At 52.1% G+C, this 27,380-nt stretch overlaps 1 protein-coding gene across 1 annotated transcript in view; it reads right to left on the reverse strand.

The window, feature by feature from the left end:
- Window positions 1-26,211, reverse strand: part of LOC128731236 (uncharacterized) — a 205,157-nt gene extending 178,946 nt beyond the window's left edge. Inside the window, exon 1 of the mRNA XM_053824342.1 lies at window positions 26,023-26,211. Within this exon, the coding sequence (XP_053680317.1) occupies window positions 26,023-26,211 (189 nt within the window). The remainder of the gene's footprint in view (window positions 1-26,022) is intronic.
- Window positions 26,212-27,380: the final 1,169 nt, after the last annotated feature.

Genomic DNA, 27,380 nt, shown 5'->3' on the forward strand with positions numbered 1-27,380 from the left:
AAGAGGGAAGAAAAATAAAAGGCCCCAAACGTGCACTCGCGGTTGCGACAGAGGGTGGAAAATTCCACCCGAGCTTAATTGATGAAAATTGCATCGACCCGACACCGGGAACAGATTCCGCAGGTCACGATACACACGCTGACCGGCTGACCCGTACGCCTTTCGCACACCTGCAGAATAAAAACGCCTGCCACCCGCGACCAAGGGCGTGACAGCGATTGCAGAAGCGGCGGCAACATTTGTTCCCATAATCCACTTAAAAGCTTTCAACCATTTGTCGCTTACGATTGCCACCGACCGCCCCCCGGGAGGCTTGGATGTGGGCGCGGGTTCGCATTTTACGTGCCACCCTTACTAGGGCCCCGTTCGGCACGGGGGCGAAAGTTTATCTCCCGAAATGGGTGCGAGCGAAATGTTTATGGTGCCGGAAAAGCAGCTTTTCCCACACCCACCGGGGATCGAATATCGTTGCTTCGTGCACGGTCAGGGTGCCGGTATATATCCGTCTCTCTCTCTCTCTCTCCCATTTTCTCTGGTACACTATGCTCCAACCATGGGTCGATCCGGTGGAAACTTTAGCCGAGCACGATGGAAGGATAACAGGAAAAAAAAAACTCGATCGCTAACTATGTTAAAAAGAACCAAATCCATGCTCTACTGGTACGATGTATTCGTTACTCTCCCGGCAAACCCATCTACTGGCTGCACACAAAAAAACCGAGAGGCGCTTTATAAATAGCCTTTAAATCATTTTATTCATCGCTGGGAGCTAGAAATTTCCATTACTTCCTTAATCCCTTGGCTTGATTGCGATTGCCGTGGACCCGCACGGGGCAAGTTTTCACAATTTGCGAGTGAATCAAAAATTATCCGCCCGACCATCGATGAAATTTCGCGAGCCTGATCGGCGAACGGGGTGCAATTATAAAGTTAATTTTTCCCTTACGAAGTTTTAATTGAAGACCACTCGTTGGTAAGGCTGTCGACAAAGAGCCGCTTGTTGCGGAAAGTTGGAGTGCGTACTTACGGGATGTTTAGTGCGGTGTTTGTACAGTTTTTAATCACTCACCTGTAATGTAAAAGAGAAACACTTATAAGTAATGTGCTTTACACAATAAAACCCAGCAAATATTCATATCAAAATGCAACTAAAATGTGCTAGAAGTATTGACGTTGGTCGCTGCACGAAAAACACCACACGCTGTAGTTCGTGGCCGCAAACAGGGATATAAACGCGTGCTAGCGTGACGCTGGTATGACCTTTCTCGCGACGACCCGGACATTATATTAGCAAGAACCACATCGACCACACCGCGTGCACTGTGATACCAAGGGGATTTCATTGAGATTGCGACACTGGCGCCATTCCGTCGGTACTGGGAAACCAACCAGGGGAGGTTGTATTGAGGTTAAATTTTTAATCACCTTCCTCTGACAACACCGCACCCAGCGTGCGGCTATCGTTGGGAAATCTGTTTTTAAACCGCACCGCAATTCCAGCGTAAAAGGGCCACCACGTAGCAGCAACTCGGTGGCGCGAGCCGGGAAAGGAAAATATAATCATGTAAAACATTTTTATCGATACCAGCAAACACAGGATGCCCTTCGGGGTGGAAAAAGCTACCATGACACGAACGGTTGACACACATACACACACACACACACCAAACCGGACACGTTTAATGGTGGGCGAGTAAGTACGGTCACGCCGATGGCCGATGTAGCGTCATGTACTGGGCGGCTCCATCGGGTTTCCCCACGACGTGGCTCTACTATCGCTGGCACACCTGCAGCATATTTCACGTCCCGGTGTCGCGGAGGATCCTGCCGATGCGGCAGGTACCTTCAGCGAAGGAAAGGCGGCTTTAATAACTGCCCTTTAAATACCGGCCGGAGAGTTGTGGTTTTATTAGCGCGACCTCCCGGGGGCCGGTACGTGAGCTCTTGTTCGGCTTTTCCCGGCCGTGAAAGCGACTTTGGAGACATCTGGCCATCAGTGAGGAGAAAAAAAAAACACGCATAACAGCAACGTATGTTCCGGCGACTCGAGGCCGGGAAAGTGACCCGTGTGGTTGAGGGATGTGAAGCGTTATCTGCTCAATCTTTGCCCTCGGGCTGTCGTGGGACGTGATTTCGCACCGTAAACGTCCTCTTCGCATATCAGGCCTGAGTAGATTTTGTGGTTGAGGTCGTTTTTTTTCACCACTTCCTTTTTCACTCGAACTACACCCCCTTTTTCCGGCATCATTTTCCCCGAAATGAGCTCTGTCCCAGGGCTGTTTAATCCCGTTCTAGCGCGCCCGGTTAATGAGTAGCAGCAATGAAGTGGTAAAGCAAACGACCACCTTTTTAGGTCAACCCCGGATCCCAGCGACCCGTCCCGGAAGCACCAACAGCAACGCCATCGCGGTGATTTATCTATCCACCGGTACACCGTACACGGAGGAGGCGTTTTTCGGAGGATCTTCAAAATTTCCGTCACCTTGCTGCTTTAGATCGGGGCCAGGTTAATGGTCTCGCTTGGGTCCCAAATGGGGTCCCTTCGGTCGACCGTTCAATCATCCTTCGTGTCCCGACACGGTGCCGATCGATGAGATGAGTTTAATTAACTGGATGCTAAATTGACACGGTTCCAACTGGGGGCCGGGTTGGGTTTTTGGGGTTTTATTAGATTTCGCATCGTTCGGCGAAAACCCACCCGCCCGAGAACCGGGTGGATGCCCGAGAGGAACAAGGACATCCCAACACACCAATAAAACGGCTCGCCCATGTTCGAACGCACTCCGCGATGCCGGGGGTTAATTGATTAAATTCCTTGCCCTATGCCACTGATGGATCGAACCTCCCCGATCACGGTTCGTCCTTCGACTCGACCGGACTGCGAAAGCGAAAACGAAACCCCGAGCGACTAATCGTCCTCGCCGAAGGACGAAAATTCGTTTGGCGCACCCTTTTTGATTCTTTTTTTTTTCCCCACCATCGAAGGCGATTAAATGGGACGCAGATCCCCGAATCGATAACGATAATGGCGGGCGCGTCCTTGACACACCACACTCGACCACATGACACATCGGGCCATCGGAATGAAGATTTGTGTCCCTCTCCATCGGCCCACCGTGCCCGAAACGCTTTGATCGTTTTTCATTCCACTCTCTGCCGCAATGCACCGTCGGTTTTTCGCTAATCTTGACGAATGTGCTATACGAAATGCCCGCATGCAGCAAAAGACATCACCGCATCATCGCTCGGGCACAACGTGAATGGAAACCGAATCTAGATTTGGGCGCGTTATCGAAGAGGAGCAAAAAGGACCTTAACGAAGAAATCCCGCGGTCGCGCGCTGGGAAAATGGTGGAAAAAAGTCATCATTTTATCATCATGCAGTCACAGAACGAGATGCTGCGGTTGTGCAGTGCATGCAACATTTGCATGCCACCCGTGGAGCGCTTCTCTACGGCTGAGTCGTGGCAATTCCTGCCAACCACGCGCAAAGTCAGCCTTCTCCGGGTCACGTGGTCCGGGTTGCTCCCGTCCAACCACCCTCTTCTACCGGATTACCAGTTATTCTAAATAGACGACAAAAAGCGCTGGCCCCGGGAGTGAGAGCGAGTCACAGAGAAAATCATATTTCCATCTGTCACGTACCCGAAATCAGCATGCGACACCGTGCGTCTCGGTGGACGGGGCTGCAGAAAAATGCACAACACACTTTTCCGGCATCCAGCGCCGCATTCCGCGCGGTCTTTCGCATTCAAATCCCTCGCTTTCGTTCTTTTTTTCGTTGGCCCCATTCTTAGAAGAGCGCTCACGGCACCGCAGAATCAAAACTTATCCCTTTTTTATGGTGCCACCGCTTCTCTCCAGTTCTCGCTTTACGGTTTTATGAATACACACTCGGGTCTGGTTCCCCTTCTTTTTTTCGCCCCTTGTTGGCTTTCTGACGCCACACAGTGCTCGAGCTCGAGCGGTAGGAATTCGCACGTCGTTGTGTCGTACGCCCAAGGAAACACAAAGCGAGCGAGCAGCTCATTTATCTCTCGGTGCGGCCAAGCAAGGATGGGAAAATGCCCGACAACAAGCAGCAATAAGAATCGGCGCAACAGCGCACCGAGAGAAAAAAGAAAGGCAGCGACAACTCCGGATCTCTTGCATCTCGAATATCCTCGCCTAGTTCCAGACTCCGACGCCAGATGGTCGGCCAGGAGCTGGCAAGTGTCAGAAAGTCACCGCCTCAGCCGGAAGGAGGTCCCTCGGAGCCACGTTCCACCGGACACGTCCACCGGAGGAACAAGCAGCCGCTAGTTAAGAACCGAGCAGGCGTTCATTTCTCCCCGACGTCCTGGTGTCGTGACATTTTCCGGCGAAAGGTGTGATGATTAATGATATACACAGGGGACACGTGCGCCACGTTGCGCCGAAAATGCCAAAATGTTGCAGATAGATTTTGTGTGTTTTTTTTTCTTCTGTGCCTTGTGTGTTTTACTTCGTGTGCTTTTTTCCGTGGTCGGGAAAGTTTTTCCTACCTCGGAAAAAAGGCACGCAGCTGCTGTCCGCACAAGCTGTCGAGGTGCCGGGCAATGTTCGGCCGCCTGGCTGACAACTGGCGGGCAAGCTCCGGGCAGCCAAATTAAGCAGGTGAGTTCCGGTTCGGTCGGTGGATTGATTTCGTTTTCATCGAAATTTTTGCTTCGTTTTGCACCGGCTCGGGTCGGGTGTTTTCCATTTTTCACCCTGACAAATGGCGACCAGTGAGATGGGCAGCCGACGTCAGAAATTGAAAACTAGCTGATTTACTCGGTTTTGTGCGAGCCGATGTCATTTATTGTGCACTCTATTTGTTAACTGTTTTTATTTATCTGCATTCTTACTGATAGCTTCGTTGCGAAGGTACCTTTGCCATTGTAAAATATGCTCGGATAATTGAATTTAAAAATTAGTATTTAAATTTCTATGTTCTTTGTATTCGAGAATTTTCTCTAGTTTCTATGAAAGAAAGTCTAAATTTAAAGCTTTAAACAGGAGCAAAAAGGCAAGTTCGAATTAGTTTTGCGATGCGACTTTTATGGTTTCAGCCATGGTTGGGTATGCTTCAGGTCTGTAAAAAAATAGCCGAAAGTGTCTAGTCGACTAACGAGGATCTTTGCCACATTCTTGGCTGTTGTGACGTACAATTATCCGCATTTAGCAGGTGTAATTAGTCAAGTGTCAAAACAAACGTCCCCAGAAAGAAACGAAACGAACCGCAAAAATCGCATCCAGCCCCCCAGGAGGGTTTGTGACGACCTTCAGGGGCACGTTTTAATCGAAATCTAATCAACCGTTACACGGTACAGCCCCAATATGCTTGTATCGTTCGTCGTCGCTCGTCGATGCAGACAACAAGCAACCCCTTCAGGCCGTTTCGATGCGGTAATCGAGAGAATGGATGAGCGTCGAGCTCGGCATTGGGAAGAAAATTCGCAAAACCGCACTCGAGCGATGCAAACGACGCGTCGGGATCGGAACGCCATTCCGCAAAGGGTTCGCACGAGCTTGGCGGTAAAAATCGTCCGCCCTAAGGCACGTTCGTCCACTTGACAGGCCTGGCAAGCGACAGTCGATAGCGCATCCTGGCTGGATCGCCTGCAATGGGGCAGAAATCGACACAACCGTTCGCATGTAACAAGCCCACCGACGTCCAGTCGGTCCATTCGAGCGTCTCGTGCTCCGCCGACAAGGGAATGCGAATTATTAGACTGCTGCGACGGTGGATGTAAATCGTGCCGAACGACCACCACCGGGTTCGTGAAATTGGGCCATCCGAAACGCAGGTGTTCCTCGGACAGGTACCCTCGAGGGACGTTCTGAAAGACGCCTAGCCCTGGTTCGGTCAAGTCGGCATGCCGCGAACGCACGCCATCCTGACAGCTAGTGGTGCAACCGGACGCAATTTCCCGAATTGCGCTTGATACTCACTCGATAGGCTGCCGTTCGGATGGCTTCCTACGCAAACAGGCACCAGCGCTAGCGCTAGTGCTGGCGAACGTATGTTGTCCTCCAGCGATGGTCATCGCAAAAACCGGCCCACATCTCGATCCGCGGGACATCGACCCGCAGCAGGCTCGTGGGTGAAATGGGTTCTTCGCGGATGACGTGGTGTTCGGAGTAAACAATTTCTCCCGCACGGTGTCCATTTGCCAACAATCGATAGCTTTGACACCTCCGCAAAACCCGACGAGCGGAGACGGTCGAAAGGAGAATTGATTAGTATCTCGCTAGCCTGGAGTTCCGGTTGGATACCTGGACTGGACGGTTCCGAGAGGCAATAAAATGGGCCGCTTATCGCTCAGAAGCTGGCGAGCCGGTTCTCGAGCAATGACCGGTGTTGTTTTATTCCGTCCAACCCTGACAACTCATAAATAGTCAATTAATGTCGATATTCTAATAGAAAAGAGTGAGTGGATTGGCGCAGCCCGCGAGCAAAGCACATGCAGATTTATGTGGTTTTTCGATGGAATCAAATCAACCACTACAGCGTTTAAACAATTCGTTTCGTTCAAACCCAAGTCTTCCCAAATCGATACACGCGTTCGAGAAACCGTCATCCGTGACTCACATCCAGCGCAGTCGTTCCGAACACGCTAACGGAAGCCCCGGAAAATGGAGCACCAGATCGCGAACGTCGACAAGCGCAACGAACCCGACACAAATCCCCACGCCAATAACCGGGAATCAATCTCATGTTTCGCTGTCGTAATAAAACCTCATAAAATTTATCTCCAAATCCGCGGCCGCGCGTTTCCATCCCATCCCACTCACGAACCACCAGCATAGCCGGAAGGGGTGGTGGAAAATCCGATAAGACGACGTTCGTGCACATGTAGCCCCAACAGAATGTCACCCCGTCATTCTGGAGCGTTCCCTTCGATTCCCTACGCACACACACACATGCACACACTCGCACGTGTCCTGGGAAAAGGCGGAAGATCGGAAATCGAGACAAATAACGCGACGATCCCGAGGGCCATTTTATCACCTGGCGGAAAGTTGGCACAAAACGGCATCCATCATGACTCGTGGTCGCACCCGCGCGAATATCGCGTTACCGTAAATCGCTCACCCCCGCGCACTGTAATCGACTCCCACGGCATGCTTGGGAGACAAAAGTTTAATGATTCATGACCGACCAACCGACCCGCTCGACGACCCCACCGACCGATGCCTTTATAATTACTTTGGAAAATATTTGCCAAACTCGCCGAGAGCGGTGGAATGCTCCTCGCGAAAGGCGAGAAGTGTGCCGAGGGCGCAGCACAGCTGACAGGTTTACCGCATTATTGAGTTAAGGAGCTGGTTCATTGTGATATCGGCGACGGTGTAGCGACGACAGCTGCGGGTGCGCGGCGGCCCAATGACACCCGTCTTGTCACTCGCGGCAGTCGCGCAGGAGTTGACTGCTCCAGCCGAGCAACGAGATACTTGACATTCCTCGTCTGATTGACGATGAATTAAAAGCGCACCCCCGCTTCCATCGGGGTCAAACGGTACGGAGGGTGTCGGTGGAGTCGGAAAATGTTTGATTTATTGTCAAGAAAAAGTGGCGCGAGAGACGGTGCGGTTGTCAGGATGATGCCGACTGCCGAGCGCCGGGAACCGGGATCAACCGCCAAGAGCAACATCCCACGCCACCGGGAAACGCGAGCAGGGCAGATAAAAAGTTTTCCATTCAGTGGAGGGCAACTTTTCCGCGCCATAGGTGGGGGCGAGAGTGCGACCAAGGGTGTGGAACGCAATTTTCCACCATCAACTAATAACTCGCAGGCTGTGGCCTCGATAATGTGAACCCAAGCTCCCTGCTCGCGAGCTCCATCGCTTAATTTTCCGGATTTTCCTCGCGGGCCTCGGAAGAAGCAGAGATTTTTGTGCGAGAAAGAAAAAGCTCCCGCTTTCACCCGCTAGAGTGACATCTTTTCTTCGCTCATCCACTTGATTGCCTCGCGATGATTTTCCAGGTTTTCCTCCTTCCGGGGTTAGCGTGAAGGATTATGTTTTTCTTCTGCTTCTCCATTCTCCAGCGGCGTCTGGAGGGTAATTGTAAAAATGAAATTAAAATATGCTTACACCCCCGCGGATGCACTCCCACGCTCCTACGCTCCGCACTCCTCGAGGGTCTGGCTCGAACGATGAACTTTGTCTTGTGGTGCGGATGCGCACCGGAGCGGAAAATCAAGTAATTACTCTTCGAATCCCGGATGCACTCCGTCATCGTCGCTTCCTTGCAAGCCTTAGCGCAAGGCTAGATGGAATGGGTGAGGTGAACAAAAAAGCCCCAGTGCTCAAACGAAAATCCTCTTCCCAAACCCCTGTGGCGGTCGCTTTTGTTGCCCTCACTTCCTGTCGCTGCCGTACGGAGCGTGTCTCGTAGTCGTAGGTCATCCTCAACGCCGTAGGATGCTCCCCCATAACCACCTAGCACTTTAAGCACCAATTTGGGATGGAAAAACACACGGATCCTTTAAAAGAAAGGTTCTCCCCACACACCACATCGAAGCAAGTGACTCTAAAGCCTGCTCCTGGCTCCTGGTCTCGCGGAAGGACACGCTAGGTAGCCCCGGGAACGGATAAGAAGCACCAGAACGCCCGGCACTCCAGTGATACTCGAATGAACGAAATAATGGGACGCATTTCGGTTGTCAACCGAGCTTCCTTCGGTTCCGTTTACACAAGGTCTCCGAAACTTTGTCCTCCGATGCCGACGACGACGAGGTGCCAGCCGTTCGTTCGTTTGCGAGGACCGTTTCTTGCAGCTTCCGGATGCTTTCGAGGAGTATTTAACCGCTGACCGAGCGCCATCCTGTAACCTCGTGCAAAATTTCAACATTAAGTGTCTTGCTGCACCAAATCCCACTCTCTATAGTTTTGCTTTTTCCTATACGCTTCCATGGCTTTCGGCTCATCGTCGTGTCAGCTCCATTCTTCTACTCATCCGCCTTCGAAAAAACAAACCCCATTACCTCACCGGAGGGTTCGATTGGAAGCGAAAACTGCCCCACCGCAACGGATCCGTGCACGTGACCAACCAACCGAAAGGAATCCGAGGGTCAACTGATTGAGAGAAAATTCCTCGAGCCCGTCTGCTCGGCCAGAAATGCCCGGAAACAAAAATTTGCCTCTTAACGAACGAAACGGAACTCGCTCACGCTCTCGCTTTTCCTCACTCGCAATCGGAGTCGATTGCATCGATTTCGATTTTTCCATTTTCCACTTTCGCATCGAGCAGAGGTCGTTTGGGCATAGCGGGGAGAACAAAATCTGAAATGGCAGCCCAATTCCAAGGCGTATAGATTGAACGTCCGAAAAAGAGGGTCTCCTTGCAGCGGCACCATCCGCAGAAGCAAGCCGCGCAATGGAATGGAACGAAAACTTCACTTCAAACTTAATTTGTCCACCGAGAGAACGGCCATCCTCTGCCCGAAGATCGACCGAACGGCTGAAAAGAGCAACCCACCATGGGTGGGAAGGGGGAGGAGTGGAAACTGACGGAAAAGCCAGGACAAGAAAACGAGACGAGCGAGAAAAGCGAAGAGCCCACCACCGATTCTAATCAATTGAAGCTGGAAGCTGGCACCGAATGACAACAGGCGAACCGGTGGCGGCGATCGGAATCCAATTGAATCGGAAGTAGTTTTCCCGCCGTCCGTCCCAAGTCCGGTGACCTTCCCAGGGCCACGGAAAGATGCGAAGTTGCCCCCGTGGGAGGCCACTCCAGCAAACGGTGGCAATGGTGGAAGCAATCGAAATGCTATTCACTCGGAAACTCGGTGGCTGGCTGACAAGGTGAGCGTAGCCTTCGGAGCCGGTCAAACAAGAGCGCTTTCAATGACGAACGATTGCGAGAGGTGCGTGGTTGGTGGGCGAGTTCGGTGGAGAGGCGCTTCAGCACTTAGCTGCTGGAATTAATGAGTGCGAATCAATTCGGTGCTATTCATCAGTAAGCCTCCCGCTACGTAAAGTCGGGCGTAGTTTTGAGCCACCGAAATAAAACTCCCCACTGGGTAGGAGGAAAAACTGTGCATAATTAGGCACCTGCCCTGGCGTCAGCCGTCGTGTGAGGGTTTCATCCTAGAGCTCCAGTTCCGGTGGGTGATTGTGTTTGCGTGCCGCGTTTCACTTTCATTTGCCCGCCACGCTGTTCGCGCCGACGCTGACGTTTATGGCGCCCTCGACCAAGTGAACCGGCAAGGAAACAATGTGTCAACCGCAAAAAAGGGCCACGCAAACACATACACACACTTACGGTGGTCATAAAACAAAGATGCTATCGAGCGAATGCCGAAAATAGTGGCGGCTGCTAGGGACTCGACGGTTGTTTTAAATAAAATGCATAAAACGGCCGCGAGGTTAATTTATATGCTGCGAAAGCGGCACCGGAAGCGGAAGGCGCTGGCCGAGAGAGTGGCTAGAGAGGTGACATAGAACGACCGGAATTTGTGTGACCATGCTCGCTGGAATCTATGGTCAAATTTAATTAAGCTGCAGTGAGTTTTCTTTTGCAAAAGCACACACAGTGTGGTTGGTTTTTTGTTTTGGTTGATTCTCTTTCATTCAAAACCCCCGGTGACATTGTTCAAGGAAACGGCATGCAAATGAAGCTCGCGTTTTCATTCCATGTCAGACTAATTAGCGATTCCCGTCCGACGCTTCGTCACTACGGAGGATGCACACCGAGCGATGTTAGATATTTGGAACATGTAACATATTACCCAACGAGGAGAAAGTCAAATGAAAGAGAAAACTTCCCACCGAAGAATGTAGGTACCGTTGAGCGGCATTTACCTGGAACGAGAATGGAAATGCATGGAAATGTTAGTTCGGAAATGTTAGTTGCCATCTGGTTTTTGTACGAATGCAACGAGCAGAACAAAAAAAGATGAAACGAATCATCCCGATTGCAAAATCCCCGAGAAGATAAACGTTTTATTTGACAAGCCGCATATGAAATTTCAAATGCGCTATTTTCCACGTAAAACCAAGTACACGATCCACCTAAAAAGGGGATTTTTTAAAATTAATTTACCACAGAATGAACGGTTTTAGCTGGTGATTGACGGGTCGATGTCCATACGGCGCCATTAAGGCACTTTAATGGATGCAAAACGATACGATGAACGACTTTATCGGTCTCGTTTGCAGCGTGTGCTTTGGGCATCGCTTTGGCTGGTGCATTTCCACGGGCATTTTTCATAGGCCCGAAATAATTATCAAAAAGCACGCATGGCAGCGCGAGCCCGGGAGCAAAAAACCGAAGCGTGTACACATTTTTATTCCACCCCCGATGTTGGCGGACCGTAATCCCATTACCCGATTTGGAAGCGAAAGGCAACAACACACCACCCATCCGCCATCGCAATGGAAAAGCTGGAAAAAGCGCCCGATCGATGGGTGGCCTCCCATCCCACACCAAGCGTGGCGCATGTAAAAAGGTAACACACATCACATTTGCCAAATCTCTCGGCATCCCACCCCACCCGGGGAAAATTCACCCACCGGAAAATCCGGTCCCTACTCGGCCAATCCCGATGTAAATGCCGGCGCCTTTGTACCATTCCCGAAGTCTACGTTCTCACCGGGCGGAATAAGCTCGTCCCGGGACCAGCACGTAGAGCTAGGGCTGGAAAACGCAAGGAGTCGGAGTGGAAAAACCTACCCCGGTAGCTCAGCAGCGGTATCTCTCGGCATGCAAAGCCCACAGCCAAAGAACGCCCGGCCTGGCTAGCGACCGGAATTATTGCCATTGAACCGCAACAAATGAGATTATGTTCAATTTAATTTGTTGTTTTAAATTTGCTCTCCTTTTTGCTGGGGCATCCCTTTTTCTCGACAAAGCCACGAGAGGGACGCCGATGTAGATGATGATGATTACATTATTCGAAGGAACGCCTGGCCCGAACCGGTCGGAGGAAATTGGTGTACATTTTTCCACAAGTAGGATTACGCAGCAAAGCCCTGTTTGGGAGTGAAATTCCGAGATGAGTTTCTGGTCGAGCCGAAACGGGAAGCCGGCATTTTGAGGGCACATGCTACCGACAATTGCCGGTCGCACTGGTGCGGGATCGATTTGTACGCACTTACAATCAACTTCACGTGCTAGAACCGGAAGCTGCAGTTCCAGAGTTACTGAGCAGTCAATGTGTCCCGGGGCCGAACCGGAATCCCTTGAATGGTGACGTTGATCTGCCCGGCAGGGATGATGAATTCACAAAACTCAGTTCAATCGGAATAAACGTAATCCCGGCTGGTCGGTTGGTTGGTCCTCCCGCCCGTTTCAAACTCGATTTAACACAAAAACCAACATTGTGCTATGGTTGAGCGAGCGGTTGAAAAGTCGCTCCAGCACTCCAGGAAGGCACAGGATTGGCACAAACCTTGGCACAACCGTCACCGGGATGGCCGGGACATTCTAGCTCGAATGCAACGGCAACCCTTTTTTGTCCCTCTTGTTGCACTGTGTTGTTATTTCGAGCTCCGACGTATGTGCGAGCAAACCGACAAAGTTGCTGCAGCGTTCGCGTTCTCGCGCCGCCAGACCAGGGACTTCCGCTCACCGACCCGGGGCCCGCTTGCTTTCGCTCGTGTAATTCCTCGGATTTCATTAAAGGCTTATGTTGCCGTTTCCCGGGAGCGCCGGTGACAGGTGAGCTGTCCGGATTCCCGACCAGTCGTCCGGAAGTTGGTCGCCTCGTTCCCTGGGCATCGGAACTCGTCCATGTACGGGAGTGTGTGGAGTTGGAAAAGGACGAAAATAAAAATGCATCCCTTCCTTCTCGAAGCGTCACAATTCAACGACACCGAGCGCTGCCCGTGAGCAGATAGCACCATTCGGTTTGCATCCTCAGAGCTGGGGATTTTTCCTCCGCGAAAACGGACGCATTTCGCAAATCGACCAACTGGAGCGGAAACTGTCACAGTACGCGCTGTTGTCGCATGTGGTGCGCCCGATGCGCTTAAGTACTCTTCTCGCTAGCCGGAGCCAAACAGTGCACTTAATTAATTTCCCAGCGTTGCTGCTTCGTCGAGGTGAACATTTGCCCGGGAGGTGCCTTACAGACGTGAGAGCTCCGGCGGGCTGTTTACTTTGGCTGCGTACTTGCACGTGGCAATGCGAGTGAAGAGAAACTTAAAGAGTAGGCGATGCAAAAATGCATAACCTCAAAATGCAAGTGTACTGCAACCGGGGTTCCTTGCGAAAGTCGAAGGTGAACAAAACAACGCGCCGTAGTGCAGATAGTTAAAATATTTGACTAAAAATTATGCAATAAACAGGCATTCGACCGTCCAAGATGCACTGCAGCATTCGTTTGTACAGCCCAGACGCAAGATTACCATCTAACCTCATAGTGACATCCTCGTAAGCAGCATGATAACAGACCCCCAGCTCGTCGCCGTTGGGCTCTAAATATTTACCATCCGCTTTGCCGCCTCCTGAAAGCTTCCGAAATGAAGCGCCATCCACACAAGCACACATAGCAGTGAAGAGGAAGAAAAATACACTCACACTATTAGAGCGAGTCTGGCCGGACAACCGGGGGTTGAGAAAATGGAATTGAAAAATGATGCCCAGCAAAACAGCAACCCCGAAGACGGCAGGGTTCGGTCAACATCGGGCAGGCATCAAGCGTTCCTGACCCAGTCCCACGGCGACCGCCTGTACCACACACATGTGGACACATGTGGACACACGAAGGAACGATTTTTCCGAAGCAGCATCCCGCTCCACCTGCGGTTTGCCAGCCCTCCGATCGGACGGAAGTGGATTACGAAACTATGATATGACGATGGTCCCTTTGGCTGGCTGACGTCCGGGCAGCAGGAGACGCTGGGTGTCCTCCGGTGAGTACATAGTTTTGCTCTTTACTCAATGATTGAATTCGTTCGGTTTTCGTCCTGCGACGGCGAGAACCCTTTTGCGTCGGCCCGGAACGAGCGTAACCCGGGGGCCGATAAAACAAGCGACGTGATGGAATGAATTAGCAGAAGACGAACTCCTGGCTCTGGCGATGTCGGGGAGGGGGGGGGGAGTTTCCACCCTACCACTTGGGTGTGTGCGTGTGTGCGTGGGTGTGAGTGTGTGTGGATGGACGTGTTTTTTGTGTGCTTCTTTTTACGTAACCTTCGGCAGCGCCCGAAGCTCACGTTCCATTCCAAAGTGCCACATTTACGAGCCGACTTAATTCACTCCGAAAGCAGCTCAATCAGCCGGCCGATCGAAACGAGCGCAAGGACCTGCCGGTGGCAGGACTCGGTTGACGTAAGGCGTATAGATGCACGGACGAGCGCCATTAAGGCTTTACGATGATGGTACGGTTGCATAAATACACGAAGAAACCCCCCACAGACAGATGCATCCTGCTGCCTGCAAACCCCCGTGTCGAAAACTATTCACCCTCTGGCTTGCGGAACCCTCCCAAGAGCCAATTTTTCACCCTCCCAACCAACGAGTGTCTTGCAAAGCGAACGCACGGATACGCATTTGATCGATCGAAAAAGCAAACCCCAACTGTTTACTTCGATACGCCGATCATCGTCAGTGATACGGTCGGGCGAGGGCGCGAAAAGTTTGCCACCCCCAACGAAGGCTAATGGGCTGGTGCCACCACAAAACGCAGCATTTATGCCGACCGAGGTGCGCCGGGTAGGCGAAAAACGTTCCGATCAAACTTCCGTAATAACTCCACCGCAAATTGGAAACAAACAATCGGCTAAACAATCGGCACGGTTACTGATTATTGGGCATAATCGTAAGCTCATTTGCGCGCGCGCGCGCGCGCCCCCAATATTTGCTCTCGTTGGAGGTGGAGGGTGAAAATGTGCACCCGCATCCTAAAGCACCCTTTTCGGCACCCATCCACGTGCCATGCGTGTACGTAAACGCGCCACAAGCACACGCGGGTTCATTACAATTTACACGGGGTGGTCCGGGTGGCCCAATTTATCAGGCCGTGCCTCACAGCCGTGGACCGTTCTAACGATGTAAACTAGCTCTGGCTCGAGGAGAGCGAACGGACCGGCACACTAAGGATATCGGCCACAGTGACGCTCGTCACCATCGTGCCCCGAGACGGTGTTTGTGGAGCAAATTGTCCTGCCCCGCTTCGGAAAACAAGAAGTCCCCGTCAAACGAAGTCCTCCGCCCGGTGCTTAGTCGCGCGTTCGGAAAATTAACTCCGGCGAACTCCGACGCGACCCGAGCGCCGTGAGTTGTTTGGTTAATTAATTAAAGCGAATCGAACCTGTCGGGACCGCACCTGTCCCTTCTGTCGCACGCGTTTCTCACCTTTCCCAGTGGCCCGGTTTCGGTTGGGCGGTGGGGTTTTTGCTTGTTCGACCTATTTTTCGCGCCGGGCGTGAGTTTCCACGGGTTTGCGAGACGAACATAAAAAGCCCACCAAAACCAGGCCCCAATTTCCCGACGCTCCGTAATCAGCGCCGATGACGCCGGTGACGTTTGACGATGCGAGCTGGGAAAATTCGATCCGAGCAATAAATGAATCCAACCTATTCACGCACCATCCTCAAGCTGGCTCCAGTCGCGTCGTAGCAGATGTAACTTCGATTCGATTATGAACGCAAAAACCCCTTTCCTTAATCTCGTCTGAGTCGGAGCGAGCACGTGCCACGTCGGTATGGTAATGAAATTTGGAAAGTAAAATTAACGCAACCGCTCTTCCCTGAGTCTCGGCGAAAGGCACGAACAAAGCCAAAACCCGACGCGTTTATTCGTGGCTGCCTCTCGGAGGACATACGTGCTGCAATCATGTACAATCGGATGGCAATTAGTGCGCGTACTCTCCAACGCAGCCACGGTTTCGCGGCTAACGAGCCTCGAACGTAGGAGGAAAGATAAAAAAAAATCCCCAGCTCCAGCCGAACGAAGGATCTCCGGTGCTGATGAAGATCGTCGATGAAAATGCGCCAGTTAATTAGCAGGAAATTAATTGGTCTACTCGTCCCGCATCGTTCCAACACTACCGTCGCTTGGAAGTTCAACGCACTAAAGCAGATTAAGGTAACGCTCCGAGAAGACACCGATTCCCTGCCAAACAGCGCGGCCCGGATTCCAGGACTCGGGAACCAATTTATTATATTTCTACCGGAGCACGTTGGTTTTTTTTTGTGCTTCACTCTACAGTTCCTTCTTGCTTTTCGCGTCGAAACTGCTCCCGGAATCGTGTCTCGCGCAAGGAATAACGACCTCGGTCAATTTCTTTATCACTCCCATCGGTTCCCGAAGGAGCCTCCAAGCCACGGTTCGGATACACGAGGTGTGACGAAACGGGCAAACTTTTAATTAAAAACTCTCACCTCACGCCAACCGACCCGGTCAAGGAGTTGCTTTCTTTGGCCAATTTTAGGCGCACTATACTACCGGACTCTGGTGGAAAACAACGAACACACACACATACACAAAGCCAACCAAAACCATCAACTTTTCCACTTTCGCAATTGATTGTTCAAACGGTCAATGGGAACAATATCCTGGCCACTGGCTGGAACGGCGACTCGCAAGAAACAATAAGAAATATTTCTCGCTTCGCTTTCCGCTTTTCCTTCCGGGGGGTGGGTCGGTTTAGAGGAAAACTTTCTCTACCACGCCACTACCGCAGTGAGTGCCATCAGAGCCGACCGGAGAGCTCATTTGGGCTGGTCCTTGCCATGGCTGTTTCCAGGTAGCGCAAGTCCTTTTTTCCCCGGTACTCCGATTCGCTGCGATTCAATCAGGGGATCCTTTTTTCTCCGCAATTCCACGACTGTGTACAAGTGCCGGTCAGGGGGAACGTACTCGAATCACACCCGACGGGGAACGGACTGACTCGAACCGCTCGTTTGGACCAACTTTCGCGCGCCTCCGAGCTTCCTTCCCGTAAGGATCGTATCCGTAACCTGCATCCTGGACGTCACGTGTGGGGCCATTATCCGGTTCGTCCGAACGGAACCATCTGCCGATGGCCGGTCAGACCAGGAACTGGGAGCGCAACCACAGCATAAAGTATTCCTCAAACACCAGGGCGATCGGGTGCGAAATTTAAAATACTCCTGCGCTCAGCGTTTCCGTGCGCCTTGCAAATGGATTCCGCCACCGGGTGAAAAATGAAGCCAAACGGCGTGACGTATGTTTTTGATGTGCTCCTTCCGATCGGGGATGTCGTATCGTTATCCTTGCACTCGGGCCACCACCGCTTGCGGCCATAAATCGGCTCAAAGGAGCGCGCCACAAACGCCACGGAATGCACGATGTTCGAACGTTCACCGGATGCCGGAGTCTTGACCAGGCGCCGTCTTGCCGGCTGCATGCGATTATCGACCAAACGGGCGCTCGAGCTGTGGTTTGCCATTGCGCCTGCCGGTGGAGGCACGAGTGGAGCCGTTCCAAAACAAATGCGCAACTTGGTACGCTTCCGGGCGGAAGATGGATGGCGGCCTGTCGAGATCAGACATTCGCAATCCTTGGCCTCGGCACTCGCAGAATCGGTGAGGTTTTTCCCACTCGCTCGCACGGGCACCAATGCCCCGATGCCTGATGCCCGGTGCACTGATTTAAAACCCCCGGCAAAGAAAACGAGTCCGACAACCGGTGCGGACAACCGATCGGTGCTGCTAAACCAACACTAATCTATGCACGGAACATCCCCGGAATCAATACGTTCGTTGGGTGGGGAGAGTTCGCTTCGATCGAAGGATATATGCGCCGTGTCTGACGGAGAATCGCCTCACCGAAACCGAACCCGGCACAGTTTCGCACCAGGCCGCACGGGAACCGAGTTATGGATTTGGCAATTGTGAAACATGGCTAATCTGTTCAATCTGTTTTCGTTCGGAAATTTATAGATCCGAGCGCAAGATTAATTGATGAGGTGCTGTGGGAAAACTCCGCACGTTTTTAAAGCTCCCACCACCGGTGCTGCTGTGGACCTGACCAGTGCTTTGGATTCCCAGCAAGGGCCGCATCGAGATACCTTTCGTCCTTTCGGACGCCTTCGGCATGCGTAGGCCGTCGACGAGCGGGCTAGATAAATTCCCCAAGATACCCCGGTCAAGCGAACCGGAAAAGCAACCTCGAAAGGGACGACCTGATCGCTTCTTTCGACACCGTTGGGCCTCTACCGGTTCACCACCTCGATGGTGCCCTTAGGTCTCACGGGTGGCTTGGGGGCCATTTTTGTCCACACCCGTCCCGGCCTTATCACGGTTCAATGGGCGAGTGTTGATATTGGGCCCGGATAAAGGGGTCAGCAACAATGGCCGGTACTAGCGATGCTAGCCAAAACCGACACACCAGGTTCCCGGAAGCTGTCTTCCCATTTACTGCTCGATGTAGGTGAAACGGAATCGCTTTGGCACAATGAACTCGCACGCACACGCTCACTTTATTATTATTCGAGGTGTCTAAAATAAATACGTGGGAAGTGGCAACCCGTTTCGTTCGATTCTTTTGGAATAAAAGACACCCCCCTAAAGCCACCCTCACGTCACCGAAACAAAACGCATCATCACCACCGGCTACGAATGGAATAATCGTTCCTTTGAGAAGGTTCTATTTTAGCACCTCCTAGTGCGTTCTTACTGCGCACTCTGAGCTGCCATCTCCCGTCGCGAAAGATGGATGAACAAAAAAAAGGAAGAAAACCCTCGTTCAACCCGTTCCAGCTCAAATTTTGCGTTCTTTCGATCGACAATACCACCCTCTGTGGGACTCCCACGCGTCCAGCGCGTCGCTTGTTTACGCCTCACGCTCGCTATTAATCCTCCGCCTCGGGGCACGCTGCCATCCGATAAAGTGCTTAATGGCGCCATTAATGGCCCATCCCGTACACGGGATGGGCCCATCTCGGTGTGAAACAAAATTTATTCCCCCGCATCGGTCGTCACGACGATGAGCAACGGCTCGACGTTAAGGGGTTGAGTTCTAAGGCCGAAGCCAAATCCACACGCCGGCATTGATCCAGATTCGGTCGAGTGAACTGTGCCGAACTGTCGAGCAACACTTGGAGAGCCTGAAAACCCGACGTATTGTCTCGTCATCGGGCAGTGCTTGATGCGGGGGCGACAACGTCGGGTTTTGATCGCCACTAGATGGGCCCCGCGATGACTAACATTGGCCCAATAAATTAGCAGCTCGCGGTCTCGCCAAGCGAATAATTGTCAGCTCGTATGCGAGGGCTGTCGGAGTTGGTGGGGTGTTTGTTGCAAAAAAAAAACGCACGAAAAATGACGCAATGGAGGAAGCGCACGTCACGCTCAGCTGCGCGTCTGAGCACCCGCGAACGGGTCACGTGGAACTGTCATCAGCCGACTGGAGGATGTGGGTGGGTTTCGGGAGGTGGGCAGACGTCAAATGATTGTGTTTACACACTCACGAGACCGAAGCTCCAGCGAAGAAGCTCCAGCTCTACAAAGACTTCTCCTTCAGGCGACAACGATGGAAAACAAAACGCTCCTCGGAAAAAAAACCTTGCCACCGACTGACGACTCGCGAGTTCATAGGAGCCAACGACTGGGAGAAGTCTTCGGCTCCAATCATGCTCTCGATGAAGTCCCACACCGGTGATTAATGATGTTGTGTGTGATGTAATTATCAACACCGGTGGTTGGCCGCATGGTGGAAGCGGTGGTTAATGAAGTTAGCACGCTGTTAAGGGAGCGATTAAATAAAGATTTGACGGACAGTTGGGCACCTAGCTGTCATGTGAGGGCAGCCTGGAGGGTCGGGCGTTCTGACGTAACAAAAACGCTTCGACGATAAACGTGATTGCACAATTCGATTAATTTCAATGAACGGAGCAATACACCGCCTCGTAAAGACGGTTGAGTACTTCAGCACCTCGAACGTGAGTGACGTTTGATGATGCTGCTTCTGAGGCATGAGCATATTGACAGCACGGCCAAAGCGTCATTGGGGTAGTAAAGATCCACGGATGATGAATTTCTAAGCCCTTTTCCCGCACGTCATTCATCCATCCGTCCCGCAAGGCAGTGGTGTAATTCAAAACGCTCACCGCAACGGTGGCCACATCGAGTTGCGATCACGACAACCTGCGGAACAATGGCGCGTTCCGGCGATGTCACATTTCGCTCGCTGTCCGCAACTTTGAAGGAAATGAACGTCAAGCGTCGGTGGTGGGAGCAGAGAGATGAGAAGCGGGACAAAAAAAACTGCCGCTAGCTTCGCAATCCGGCATCCCGACGGGTACTCGCGGCCAGGCGAGCGTGTAATGAAATAGAGAACACCGGCAACGGATCCTTCTTCCGTTCCGGAGGCATTCCGGGTTCGGTATTACGGCATTTTTTTTTGTGTTCGTCTTGCTGCCACCGCTCGCTCGCTTTCCTTTTCAGATTTTCTCGGAGCATGAACAAACCCGGGCTGGCTACAAAATGAAACTAATCAATTGACCATAACGAAACACGGAAAACCGAGAGCGCATGGGGAGATGGCAAACGAGAGTAAAAAAAAAAACAAGAAACAACCCTCCATTCCGTTCTGCTTCACATTTCATTCCGGATGGTTTTTCACTTCTGCCCTTCTGGTTGGCGCCGGGTCCGAAAATCCGAAAGATGACGGCAACCGTGCGGCGGGCGCACGTACAGTGCGATCCGCCGGGGACACGTACAGGCCGAGGCCTCTGACAGCTGCCAAGCGAGAAAGGCCGAGCGTCGATGGCTGCCCGCGTGCTTTGATGTGGTTGCACCGATCCTGGCCAACAATGGGATCGCTTCTGCGGCTTGACTGGGCAGGACGAAGCGACACGTCATTGCATTCAACCCGAACCCGGCTGGTTGGTTTTGGGTGGGGGAAAATCCGAAACCGAACGGGAAAATGGGAGCAGTTGCAGCGAGCGATGTAACGAACGAAACAACCAGCTCTCGCTCGCCTGTTTGAAGTGATTCTGGCAGCAAGTGAAAACGTAAAAAAAACGGCAACTCTTATGGAAGTTTTAGGAGGCAGTTTTAAAGATGCCCATGGCCAGGTTTAAAGCATACCCCTAGCACAAAAAGAGGGCATGTGCTTTAATGATCACTAAAAGGATGACTTCTTTGGATGAATTCGCACTCCGGAATGAACAGTCATTCAGCTGATGCTGCTTTAATGGCCGCAGGTAGCCTTCCTTCTGCGAACAAGTGCCGACTTCCGGTTGGGGTTGGCTTTTTTTTTTTGTTATGCGTCACTTGCCACAACAAAAGCGCGGCAAAGTGACGCCCTCAAGTTGAGCAAACTTACGGCGTTACATCGGTAGCCCGCGGGCATAATTCCCGCCATCTCGTCAACGGGGAATCCTACCTTCGCCCGCGTTAGTGACATCGAAGCGCACATTTTGACGCGCCAACTTTCCACTCGACCGGCAAGGAATGGAAACCACCTCGCAAAAGGTGAAGGTTGTCTTGCAGAAGGGAAAAATAATGCCATTTCGGTTCACGCAGCCAAAAAGGGATCCACGCTCGGGAACGGGCTGGAAGGCGGCGCTTCACAAACAAAAACCCCGACCAGCTTCAAAGGTACAAATGTCATAATTCATAATGGCGCCCGCGCTAAGGATCGCGATGCTGTCGCCGTGTGGTGGGTCGAATCGCCTCAGGGCGGCCACCCGTCGCTTTACCCACTTGGGAAAATGTTCTCGGAAGTCAAGCGGCACCCCGGCCTCACCGGGGTTCGCTGTTCCGGCTCGACGATGGAGCCGCCTGGTGGTTGATAAAACTCGTCCTGCGAAAAATGACCTCCATCCGTGTCGGAAGGAAAGTTGGCACCGTCCGTGTGCCTCTCACCGTGAGCTTGGAGGCTCGTTGCGAAAGGATGACGGTAACTCGCAGAATAAAAAGACAACATAACAACATCAGCCCCGCAGGCGGCATGTTGATGCTTTGTCCCACGCCGCTATCTCTGAGAGGGTGGCCAGCCTGTTTTCTTTTTTTTTTTGTGCGAACCATCCCTCTCACCTTCTCAATGGCCAAGGTAACGCGAATCAACGCGTTATATCTGCGGCGGAGTCGTTTTCCTACCGGAAGCGCATCCTGCCTTCTGGAAGGAAATCCTTCTCCCTTCCCGGATCGGGCCCGGGTTCAAGCGGAGTCTCAGCAATGATGGTGGTCGCGGGGGTTGTGAAACGATCCTCTCTTGTCCGTTCGTTTGTGCCAGTGGTTCCATCCTCCCCCATGTACGCACCATGAATGGGAGAATTTCCGGTTTCGGCGCACACGGCGAGATAAAGATGCAGCAACGGTACACTCGAAAAGAGTCACACGGAAAAGCGAAAGCAAATACCAACCGTGGCGCGGTAGATATCATCTGCGATTCACATGCCCACACACATACACACACACGTGCGGGTGCTCGAACGGGACCACGAGTGACATTTTCCTGGAATCAGTGGCAGGAAGGAAAAGCCTCGCTGCCAGAGGAAAACGCCTCTGTGACGCAGGAGAGCTCTCCCGTTTGTCGCGCGTCAAAAGTGCGGAAAAATTGTGAAAAGCACCAGCGGTTTATGTTTTGATAGCACGAGCCATCCTTCCCACCTGTACCCCCACCCCATTCAATCCCACCATGTTTCTGCCACCCCATCGACCGACCCCTCGGAGCGAGACAAAACGGTCCGTGTCAAAGCAGCATTACCGAGGCGCAGGGAAAGAAAAATGATATTAAAACTCTTAACAGGTTTTCCCGACTTTCATAATGCTGTCTTTTTATCTCTCTCTTTTTCTCTTTCCCCGCAACCAGCCGGCTTTATCAGTGTAGGTGTGTGCCTTTCCTGGGGGTTTCCCGGGGTTCTTTGCCCGGTTTTTATTATCCGTGATTTTTCCTCACCACCCAACACCATCCGGAGGTGCAAAACAAGCAACGCTCATGCTACGATTGGTCGCTTCCCAACCACGACCTGCTTGTTATTATTATTATTATTATTATTATTTATAACCTTAGGCTTTCAGCAAAGACGCAGCGTACGCGGTGAAGCAGCCATTACTGTGTGCTTACTCATTTATGCCGTCCGGGGTTGGGTTATGCTGGAAAATTCCCCAAGCGAGGGCGGAAAAGTGCTGCAGAAACCGGTAGGCAGAGAGAGCTGTCAGGATATTCTTGACGTTGTAATTGCGAAACAAAGCGCCCCGGCAGGCAAGATGGGTGGTTGCCCACGACGGAAAGTCCGGACACCGAAGGCGAGTGTTGGAAAATGGTTATTTTTCACACCCGGAAGTGGCCACGGCACGGCTCACCGGCTGGGAAGCGGGAACGCTCCGACGCGTTAACCGGCGATGAGCTTCGTCCTTGAGGTGTGGTTGAGGCTTGTTAGGCGCCAGTGAAGGTGCGCATAATTTAATGGTATTCTTGGTGCAAGTCAATCGAAAGCGCTGCGACGCAATCTTGCGGCTGAGATTGTGCAATTTATTTTCTCCCTTTAAAAGCAATCGATATTCATTAAAATCCCACCCCCGAAGAACATCCAACACGTGTGTGGAAACATACCCGGTTGCAATTAATTGCGTGCCTCTTTTGCAATCGCACTTAAACGCTTGCATCATGCAGCGGCTCATTATGGATCGAGAGAGCCCATCGAAACCGTGTCCAAATGAGCGAACGATCGGTCACAATGGATTACTTGAAATGGAAAATCCTTCCCGCCGGATTTAGGGCCCTCCCGGTTCGGTTGCTCTCGTTTCGGTCTACCGGCAAATCACTTAGCAATTACGCCCGCGGGAGCGCCGGAATGGATTAAAAATGCCGCTCCCGAAAATATGTGCAGTTGATCGGATTTATATCGCACCAGGCGTAACCGTAACCTTCTGCACATGGCTCGACTGATTTTCCGCCTTTGTTTTCCCGCGCGCCTTTAGCCCTTTTGCCCCTTTTCCCCCTTTGCCAAAGGTTATGGGCGATTTCGCGCGCACCCGTTTGATCCCAAATCCAACCGCATAAAGAAATCCGTCCGAGGCGAAACGAACGACTGAAGAGTCATCCATTGAATCCTTCACAGGATGGGTGGAGTGCGTTTTCATTTTTCCCACTTCCCTTCAAGCAATGTCAACGGGTTTTCCCCGGTAGAACGCGAGACGCGGGAAACTCCCGAAGGCGACACGCGGAAAAGCCACCCGCGTCGTGTGTCGTCGTGGGTGGATTTTTCGGTTTTAATTCCACGCCGCACATCGGTGCCGGCTTTCCCGAGCGTATCGGGCTGGAAAACGCTTCCCCTATCCGTGGTGTTGGCGCGTTCTCTGTTCGAATGAAATATTCACCAAAACTCAGCGCACACCCACGCGCGTATCCCTTTTTGAGCGGTGCGCACACCAATACAAACACGCGCCCGGAAGTGGGACACCAACCGGAACCGTTCCGGGGCACATATGGCTCAGACCAAAACGAGAATAAAAACACCACCAACAGGAAAATCAAACACAACGACATGCCCGTTTTGGTGGATCAACATTCCACTGGGACGGAACGGATGGATGGATGACTGGCAGCTCGCACTCTCCGCTCGACATTCTCCTCATCCATGCTGACGACATTTGGGAACCGGGCGACACAAACACTCGCCTAAAATTCAAATCGGAAGTCGGGGGATCCATTTCCCAGCGTGGTATCGATTTTCGTTCGCGTACCCAATCCTCCGGATCGAACACGCGTGGCAGTATGATTAAATTTATCCCAACGAAAAAAACTCTGGTTATTGAATTGAATCCGACGCTTCCGGAGCGGCCGAGTTGACCGATTTTACTACCGACCCTACCGGTGGACCTGACCTTCGCCAAACCGGAAGTGAACGGAAAAATTCCACCCCAAACAGAGCACGGTGGAGCGTGCGCTTTGTTCTGCTGTATGGTTTCGTGTTATCTTTTTTGCTACCACTTACGGAAACGAAAATCATCCTCGTCCTTTCGCGGGCCAGCAGGATCGATCGGGACGAGCCGTGTTTACCATGAGCATGATGAGCGCTTTCTAATTAACTGCACGCTCGCGAAATGATACAGCGAAAGTGCCGAATGGGTGGCAAAAGAGGAAAACTTTCCACCATTTCCACGCCGCAACAGCGAAACGGCTTCATCTCGAGGGCAACTCAATTAGGAGCGCGTGTCGTTTCGGGAAATTTGCCCCACGTTAGATGATACGGGTTCAACCGTTGGAAATGTATCAGCAAAAAAATACCAACCCTCGTTCCAAAACGCTTGAACGAACAGTAGCAAAAGCGGATTAAAAGCGACGAGCGAAAACATCGGTAATTATTTAATCAATTCGAAAACATGTGCCAAACTATGCGACCGACGAAGGACACACTAGTTTTCTCGAGGCTCGGGATCGAGCAACTTTGTCACCTTCGCCCCTTTTTTCCCAACCACTGCATTTCGGAGCCCGAGAAAGCATCCGACCCCGAAAAGGCGGATCACATTCCTCCGGTAATCCTGTAGGCGGCTCTGGCCAACCAGCTCCTGTTTTTCTACGCCCTTTCGTAATTTCCAAATTATTATAACGCAAAAACTTTCCCCTTCCATCGGCCCACGAGAGGGCGCTCCATTATGGCCAACCCCACATGGGGGTTGAGTTCGACACGAATTCTACATATTGCTCCGGAGGTCGTCGCCAGGCAGTCGACTCCCCGCAGACTGGCGTGTTTGGAGGCATACCGACTTGCGGGCTCCCATTCGGCGGGAGTTCATTCTTGGCACTCGGCCAGAAGCTGTGGTTGTTCGAGGAAGCGGAACCGTCTCGTTCGCTTTCGATACCGATGTCGGGTGGAATTATGGGGACTCGAATTAGCTACGCAAGCTTTTCGACGCTCGCGACTTACAGATGTTTCACGGCGAGATAATTCGAAGGATCACAGCGAATGGAAGTGGAATTACGACTGAGGCGTTTATATTTTTCCTAGACAAAAAAGATTCACGAAAACCATTCTAGACCATATATGAGACTTCAAACCTATTGTGTAATAACTCGCGTAACCCTTCGCACTTGAAAGCTGTTTGCCCTGTTAAGCAAACGGTACCAAAAAGCACACTACCTACCTTAATACTGTCGTAGCACGCGGTCACGCGTCCGTTTTGTACTTCGACGTTCGCCGGCGGGTGCGCGAACTTGCACTCAGTGTCCGGGCGGGAGCATTTGTTGCGCTGATACTCCCGGCAGACCTCCAACTGCAGCCAGCGCGAATCCTTTCCATTCAGTAGATTCGTCATGTTGACCACGGCGGCCATAGCTTGTTGCAGACACACGAAAAAAAGCTCTCTCTCTCTCTCTCTCTCGCTGCTCACAGTCGACAAGAGGGTCTGGATGGGCTCACGGTTCTGGGCTCTGGGTTCTTGGTGGTTTGCGGACAGAGCCGATCTAACACATCAACACACACCCACACACACGCTTACGCACGCACGTATGCACTCTCACAAGGCTCACTCGCGGGCTGCCTGGTTCGGTTGGCTATGGGACTCCGAGATTGTGGCTCACTCGAAACTCGCGGACACTTCGCGGCACCGATCCGCGGGCACGCGCATACACACACACACACAGATCGCGACAAACACACACACACAAACGCTTCAGCTAGGATTGCTGAACGCGGCCGAACACGCGGGCTGGCTTGGAGACTAGGCGGCAGCTAGCGACGTCGGAGGCGCAGGAAAAGCGGCAAGCATTCGCGGGACAGGCGCGGGTTTTCTGGACACAGCGGCTCAGGCTGGTGGCGCGGACGCGCACGAGAACATCGAGCAGAGGTGGCTGCCTGGGGGGAGGCGGGGATGGTTTCGGTGAGTGTCGTGCGAAAGATCGAGAGAGAGTGTGTGTGTGTGTATATATGTGTTTGTGGGTGGGTAAGTCTCGCAGGAGCGGGAAAAGCGCAGCAGGCTGGGAGAGAGAAAAAGGGCGGAAAAGCTGGCCTCGTGGTGATGGTAGCGCCGTCTAGGCTGGGATGGGCTTCACTTCACGTTCGATGCTGCCTGTGAACGAAGGAAAATGGTCACCGATTAGTAATGGGAAAACTCATCCTGAGTGGGAGGATTTTAAAACGGCTCGAAACGCGTCAACCTGGCAACGGAATAGAAGGCGACGCGACGACGGAAACTCATATCTCTCGCGCAAGGTCTGAGACTCATAAAATTCTTTTACCACATTTACGACACACCATCACCCATCAGCGTGTTCCATAAAGTGTTTCGCCCTCATCGCAAAAGCTAGTGGCATGGGGACGCGGGTCGGAAAAATAAAATTCCACCTCGAGTCGCTCGAGTGCGTGTGTGGGTCGATGAAGGATGAACGGATCATCCCTCCAAGAGGCGACGCTTATCCTTGCCGTGTCACAGCGAAAAGGCAGGATGGAACACACACACATTCACGCACGCGCACCTCCTGAAAATAATAAAGCGATTCAGGA

Source organism: Anopheles nili, chromosome 2, assembly GCF_943737925.1.
Source record: "Anopheles nili chromosome 2, idAnoNiliSN_F5_01, whole genome shotgun sequence".
Taxonomy (NCBI): domain Eukaryota; kingdom Metazoa; phylum Arthropoda; class Insecta; order Diptera; family Culicidae; genus Anopheles; species Anopheles nili.